General features: G+C 31.5%; 1 protein-coding gene across 1 annotated transcript in view; it reads left to right on the forward strand.

Annotated features, from left to right (window-relative positions):
- The window catches only part of MYCBP2 (MYC binding protein 2, E3 ubiquitin protein ligase), a 279,976-nt gene that overhangs the window by 204,821 nt on the left and 67,254 nt on the right, over window positions 1-7,901 (forward strand). Inside the window, exon 53 of the mRNA XM_012637759.1 lies at window positions 2,216-2,338. Within this exon, the coding sequence (XP_012493213.1) occupies window positions 2,216-2,338 (123 nt within the window). The remainder of the gene's footprint in view (window positions 1-2,215; window positions 2,339-7,901) is intronic.

A 7,901-nucleotide genomic window follows, 5' to 3' on the forward strand; every position in this document is an offset into this window, starting at 1 on the left:
TAAAGTAAGATTAACTTTATTTAAGCTGTACTTAAATGTGAGATGGGCTGAAGTAACTCCTAAAGGACGTTTCTAGCTCAATAATTTTTTAACTGTCAGTGTAACATAACGTGTAAGAGTGGACTCTGGAGCTGGACTGCTGGGCTGCAGATCCCAGCTCTACAACGTCTCAGTTGTGGGACCTTGGCCAAGTTAATCTATTTATTATCTCTGTGCCTCGGTTTTCTGCTTTACAAAATGACCTCATAAGTTATAGCCTCATAAATTTGATATGAAGACTAAATGAGCAAATAACTTAAAAAGCTAACAGATGGTAAGCTTAGATATGATTGCTAAAATGTAAAATGCCCTCCATACTAAGGAGCTAGTTTTAACATGGGAAATTGTATTCTCATAAACTTAGAAGGTAGAAAGTTCTACTAAGATAAAATGTCTCTTAAATTAGGATATTATTTCTGGTGAGATATATATTCCACCCTAAAAGATTTTAAGAGAAGTTTAAATGTTTTTCTATAATCAATCATCCTTTACTCTTTTGATGTATGTGTATATATGTATACACACACACACATCATTATCATAATATGGTCATAATGTGAGTCTTAGTATTTTTTTTTTTTTCAAGGCAAGCATGAAAAGAAGTTTATTGAGGAAGGACAAGATAGGTTTACAGAGCAAGAGCAAGATATAGGTTTACAGGGTAAAAGCCAGATACATTCATCACAGAATGACGAATGGACCGCTCTGTCGTAACAAAAGGATCAAGTCTTAGTCTAACCTGTGATGATAAGGAAAGAAGTGATATCATGGTAGTGCCTTAAAATCACTAAGATTAGTTGATGTGGTACCCAAATAGTCTGCTCACTGGTATTAATATTTAATAAGGAAATAAGAGGATTTGACACTATGCTTATTTATATGAAATAGTGTAAGTAAAACAAAAGCTTTCCTCTTTGTAAAAATTATTTATTAGTCTTCGACATCTGTAGATAAAGCTGGTAGGCCAAGTTACTGCTTTGGTAACAACAGATTTATCTCTAGTAGTACAGCATTCTGGAGTCTAGAGGGGAAGAGCGATGCTGTCTTTCTGTTCAGATTACTGTTCACGAGTGTTTTTCAGAAGAAATATTCCACTGTTGAAATATCTCATACTGAAGAGTATTGCCTAAGGGAAGTGCTAGGATTGGTTTTTTTTTAATAAAGTCTGCAAATACTGATAAAAGGGTAGACCTTACAGTACCACTGGTATGGCAGAATTCCAATTTAAAAGTAGGAAGAAAACATTCCACCACATCCCTATAGTTCCATGTTCTGATAAAGGGCTATTGACTTTTTAAAAATATATTTAAAACATTTCATTTTTATAAGGTTATTTTAATGGAAAAAAACCCTTTTTCTCCCTATTACCTTTTATTTCACAGGCTTTCTTTTGCCCTTTTTAAAGCTGGTATTAAGGTGGATATTTAACTATGGTATTGTTTTTAGTGTTTATATCAGAATCTAGAGCCACTTAATTGTTCATAGGGGATTAACTTAGTTTATCTGTTTTATAGATTGCATCTTGCCATTTGTAAACTGAAGAAAATATTTATCATTTTCTGCTTGAAATAAGAATTCTGACACATTTGTTGACTTTAGAATGTGTTGATAGACTCTATGTGTATTGGTTTATTATTATATCTTTATATAATAAATACAAATAAGTTAAAAATTAAATGTGTAATTTTCACATTCATAATTTAAAATATTTTACAAGTAAAAATTCTTTCTAATGCTGGATACTTAGACTCTATTTTGAAGACTTTTTTCTCTATTTGAGTGCTAATATACAAAATATTTTGATTTCTTGTTTATAGTAATCCATTTTGTTTTGTAAAATACCTTTGTATAAACTTGTTACAAATGGAAGGGTTCCTGGTCCAGAGATACCAATATACATTCAGTAATGTATCCTGCCACAGTTAAAATAAATTGGCTTCATAAGAGCTTATGCTATTTCTAAATTTCTCTGGGTACTTGATAAATGAACACAAAGATTTGTCAGGTCGTTTGTCAGTGTCAAGATGACCTGTTAGGTATTTAGACTTATCAAATCTAAATGTAGCCTATTTTAAAATCTAATCAACATAAAATCTTTTATAATTTTTTCTCTTTGTTGTATGAATAGAGAATAGCATATAAGAAACTAATGTTATAGCTGTGGCTCTTATTGTAGAACAAGTACTTCTGGATCAAAATTCTCAAACTCCTCCTCCAAGCCCTTTCTCAGTGCAAGCTTTTAATAAAGGGGCAAGTTGCAGTGCCCAAGGATTTGATTATGGACTTGGAAACAATAAAGGTAGGTGTTTAAAAGTAAGTCTTTTACTTACCTAATGTCAGTATTTTTATTACCTTCTCTTTCATCCATTTTTATTCCTGTTCACCAAGAAATCTTTATTAAATTAAAATTTGTTGCTAGGAAACTAACACTCAAAATGTTTAAAAGGTGTTCTTTTTGCAGTATTTTTACCAGTTTTAGCTTAAATTTATGGAAGTTCTTGCTTATTGTTTTTCTATTTTTAAAACACTCATTTTGAATTCATATCCTAAAGCTTCTATGTCATGTATCAGTAAAATAATTAGTATTTTATTATTCATTTATTACTAGCAATGTATGTTACTGAGCAACAAAGAACTTTCTCAAAATATCCATTTAAAATCAGAATATTACTTTTTTTAACCACATGTTTATTATTTAAAAGAATCCAAGATAGATAATGTTTGTGAATTTGTACCCCCATAATATTCTGAAATTAAAAAAAAGAAAAATAAATAAAAACTGTAGTATAATCCTTAGCAATAGATATGTTTTATGAAAATTGAGATAAAAATACTGTAAGACTATTACTTTTAAGTAATATTTTTAAGTAATAGTACATATGAGCTTTATAAAACATGTGATTTTGAATGTCTAACCCAGTATCTTTGTTAATTTAGAATTATATGAAATGGTATGTTTGGGTTTGATGTATATAATGAAACCAGAGGGTTGTAAAAAGAAAAAAACCCTAAGCCATATGAATATGAAATATATGCAGCTGTTTTGGCTGCATTGATAGAAAAGACCAGCATCATGGGCAGTCCAAACAATAGTTACTTTGGAATAATTTATACCTGAAGTTCATCCAAAATTGCATTTTTATGTAAATTCACACACTCTCGTTCTTTCCTGTGTACCTGATCCTGACACCTTCAAAATCAGCCCTGTTGTCAGTGGCTAACTTATAGTTTGGTGGTGGATAAGAGGGAGAAGATAGCCTACATTGAAATAATTTTACTTTAAAATCTTATTTAAATTAATTCACAGGGCTTAATTTCAAGGGACAAATACAGTGTCATTATACCTGACATGCAGAACAAGTAAAAAAATGAAATAACAAAATACAGAATTACATCAGTATATAGGAAATATTCAATTTAAAATAAAACTGTTTCCTATTGGATATCTTCATTACTTTACACAAAGTATTTTTGTGAAGAAACCTAGCCACCAGGCTTTTTTTTTGACTCTCTCAGATTGGTCTATCCATAGGCATGGGTATCATCAGCTCGCTTACCTGCGGTAGCTCTGATTTCCATTAACTTAAGCTAGATCTTCATGCTTATGAAGGGTAGATGCTTGGGGGTGTTTTCTTCATGTCCCTTTCTCCTTACCGTTGGCAACTCTCAAATTAAAATCTCAGCATTTGCTTACCACTGCTATACACCTCTATGGTAAAGTGTTAAAGCCATGCTTAACTCAGATTGTATGCTTTCAGTCTTTAAAATGTCTGTCTTTGTACTGATAGCTATCACTGTAAATCAGTCTTTAAAATATAATTTGTTAAAACTTAAGGGTAACAGTTTACAGGAGATACAAACATTGCTGAGAACATTTGTTATTAAATAGAAATAGTAAGTATTACTTTTAAAAAATGTGATTTTTTGAATATTGTTCAGAACTACCATGCACTGCTCTAGACAAGGTGTTGCTTGCCTGTAATCCTAGCTACTTGGGAGGCTAAGGTGGGAGGATCACTTGAGCCCAGGAGCTCAAGGCTATAATGTGCTGTGATTGTGCCTGTAACTAATCACTGCATTCCAACCTGCGCAAGTAGGGAGACCTCATCTCTTTTAAAAAAAAAAAAAAGTATGCTCTTGTTAATAAGCTTTTAAAATATTTCAATGGTGCAAAGAAATATTAAGAAACTTAAATTCGATGAAATATATCTAACCTTTATTTATTACCTATGATAGTAGTTCCTGTTTTCTTTAACTCTCCATACTATCCAAGATCAAAGAATTGTTTTTGTAAAAGTTTTTTCCTTAAAACGCTATTTTACAAAATTGATCATGATCTTTAAAATCTTTTTTTTGCAATCTACAGCATTTATTTATTAAAAAATACAGGTGGATAACTTGTGTACACAGTTCTTTCCCTATAAATCTATCCCTTGTGCTTCAGTTGAAATTGCATTTATGAAACTTTATTATATATGGGAAATATGATTGGAAAGATACTATTTTTACAATTTCTTCATCTGCTAGTCTGGATGTGTTTTTTTTCCTTCTTCAGCATCATTTAAACTGTTTAATATACATATTCTCACAAATCAGGAGTTATCATCCACCTTATCTTTAAAAATATTTTTTATTAAAATCCTTTGTATTTATTAATAATTATAAGGAAAAATGTTACAATTCATATTTGAGGCACTGTTCAAATTAGGTAGCTCATATTCCTTTTTGTCTTATAGGACTTGCAGATTTCTGTATTATGGATCTAAACGAATCCATGCTTTTAAAAAGTAGAATTTCTTTGGCAGTAACAACTTAAAAAAAGAAAGTATTAATTTATAACTATAACATGAGCATATTGTCATGTTAATAACATATACTTTGCCCCCTTTAATTCTACATTTTAAAGAAAAACTCTTAGTACTATTTGCTTATTTTCTGCATGAAATATACTGCAGGTGAACCAGGGTGGTGTTAGTCATGGCTACACACTGTGGAAAAGACGTCATTTACTTAGATCTTAATTTATATATGTGTGATATTGAAGCAACCTATCATAGATTCTTCATAGACTCTTTATTCTCCCACCATAAATAATGAGAGATGTTACATATGAATTTAAATGGATTTGTTTTTGTAGGTGGGCTGCTATATAAAATTTGATGGGGTGCTTCCATTAAAAAAAAAAAAGGCATGCTAAATTTGGTCCCTAATTTGAAGAGAATATACACCAACTTTCATGCATTTCTGAATTGGCATGGTTTTATTTAGTGTTTAACTTTATCTGAATGTCATAAAACACCATTTACTTTGCCATTTTGGATGTTAATGAGTAACACGTTGTAGTTTTGATTGTTTTGCTCACTGCAGGTGACCAACTGAGTGCCATATTGAATTCCATTCAGTCACGACCCAATCTCCCAGCTCCTTCCATCTTTGATCAAGCTGCAAAACCTCCCTCTTCCCTAGTCCACAGCCCATTTGTGTTCGGACAGCCCCTTCCCTTCCAGCAGCCTCAGCTTCAGAGTAAGTCTGCCAAGCCTTACTTGCCTCATCAAGCATTTCTGAAGCTTTGTTCTGAGTTGTTTATCAGTTACTAATTAGTTATCAACTCACCTGACTGGTTTTATTTAATTAGTATGTTCTCCCCTCCCACATTTTTGAAGTTTTTAAGCTATTCTGAGCTGGCCTTCTGCAGCTTATAGTCACACATTTTTTTATTAAGTGTAAAATAATGAGTGTTCTGCTTTCTAGTCTAATTTCAGCATAAGAAAATACATTCTACAAGACATATTGTTAAGAAAAACAGTTTTGATTTAAATTTTTTTTTTTATTATGAATGAATATGGTAAGCATCAGTTACAAGGATAACTTTCATTTCTTTATATTGGATTTTTGTTACTTTGAGATGCCCCAAAAGAATAAAGCTATTTCACTATACCAATGGGTAAAAGGGAGACTGTATTTGCTTGGCAGGTTTATTTGTTTCTTCTAAGTAAATTTTATATCTGTTTAATGTATAGCAATTTAGGTTTTCAAATTTTTTCAAATTGTTGTTTCCTCTCTTTATTTTGCTGTTGTTTTTGTTCCTAGTACCTAATCATTTGATTCCAGCTCTGCCTTTTAGGATTGCTAGCCCTTCATTCATGATAGTAACTTACACTGGTTTGGAAAAGAGACCCAAACAAATTACACTTAACTAAGTGTTCTTTTTTCTTAATAACCTCCTGAGCCTTCTACATAAACTTCTCAAAGCTCCTTACAATGTGACAACAATGTGCTCTTCTTGGCATTCAGTTCTCATGTTGACTGTATAATGTTTAAGCACACACTGAGTGAGATAGTTTATGAAAGTTTCATATTGTACACCATTGTTTGGATTGAAATGCATGACCTCTTTGCTGTGATGAAGTACTTTCACACTTAAGTCTAAGTTATTTTTCTACAAAAATATTTTGATAACTGTTATTAGAATTACTTAAGAGAATGTTAACTGGTTTAGTTTTTACTAAGAACCAGAGTAGTATATAGCTTCCAAATGATGTTATTCATTACTACATTATTATACACCTTAGGTAAAGAGAATACAAGAGCATAAACTTTTCTGGATCTGTACTATACATTAGGGAAGTTTAATGAAATTAGTTTAGAAATATAAATATTATCAATTTCTAGTTTATCATCATCTCTATTCTCATAAGAGAAGAATTTTAAGGAAACGAGATCGTATCACATGTGAAATAGTTTTTTCCTTTCATGATAAAATATTATTTCGGAAGAATGAAAGAGAAGTAAGGACTTAGTTTATTATGGAGCAACAGACTTTTTACATTTAGATGTAATACCCAGGTTGCAGGAAATTTTAAAAGTAAAGATAAGCAAAAAAGAGAAATTGCCCATGGCAGAGCAGACAAAAGAACTAAGAAGTCAGGACTTTATTATTCTCCTACAGGGTCATTGCAAGTCTTCACAAAAACAAGTGTAATTACTATTTTTATCTTATCAAGTTTAATAGAATATTTCAAAACAAACTATACAGATCATAATAAAATTTGATTTGCCTCTTTTAGGAGATAACAGGTTTCCAAGTGACATTGTGTCAATATAATTTTATGCGTATTGTGTATAAGTGTTATCAATACCACATTTCCTTTACCACCACAGTCCTGGAACAATTTGAAATCATGGTCTAGATATGTCTCAATTACCAATTTTCTGAATCATTACTTGCCCATACTCCAACAATGAGAATTAGATCTTTTTTAAAACTTGTTACTCTCAGCAGAATATTACTGAAGTTTGACTTTCAAATTCCAGAAAACAGAAGTCTCAATCTTTAGCACAACTAAAAAAAGTATGGAATCTGAACAGCAGTAGCTTTAATGTTTTGAAAATAGTTCAGAATGGCACTCTTTACATCATGTTAGGAAAGGTAAATGTGGCAGAGTGCTCATTGTTAAGACTCCCTGAGTAAGGTGTTCTTTCCTAAACTTCACTGCCATGCATCCCACTAGCTTTCACCTTGCTTTAGAAGATGGTTTATTCATACTGAACTTCCCTGTGCTAATTAGTAAAATGAGAATCATTTTTGTCTTATACTTTTGTAATACTAAAATAAAACATTATGCAGAAGACTATATTTACTAAATTGCTTATCATCACCACTAAGTACTAAATACCGTACGTAAGCACTTTAATACATGCTCGTTTGAGGTAATATCTGTTATCTCTGTTTTACAGGTAAGGAGACACAGAGGCTTAGAGAGGATAAATGTTTTGCCCTAGAAACATACATAGTAAAATGGTAGAGCCAGAACTTATGTTCAGCTCTATTGACCACAAAAGCCATGTTTTAAATATTCACC

This window comes from Propithecus coquereli, unplaced genomic scaffold (assembly GCF_000956105.1).
Source record: "Propithecus coquereli isolate 6110/MARCELLA unplaced genomic scaffold, Pcoq_1.0 Scaffold123, whole genome shotgun sequence".
Classification (NCBI taxonomy): Eukaryota; Metazoa; Chordata; class Mammalia; order Primates; family Indriidae; genus Propithecus; species Propithecus coquereli.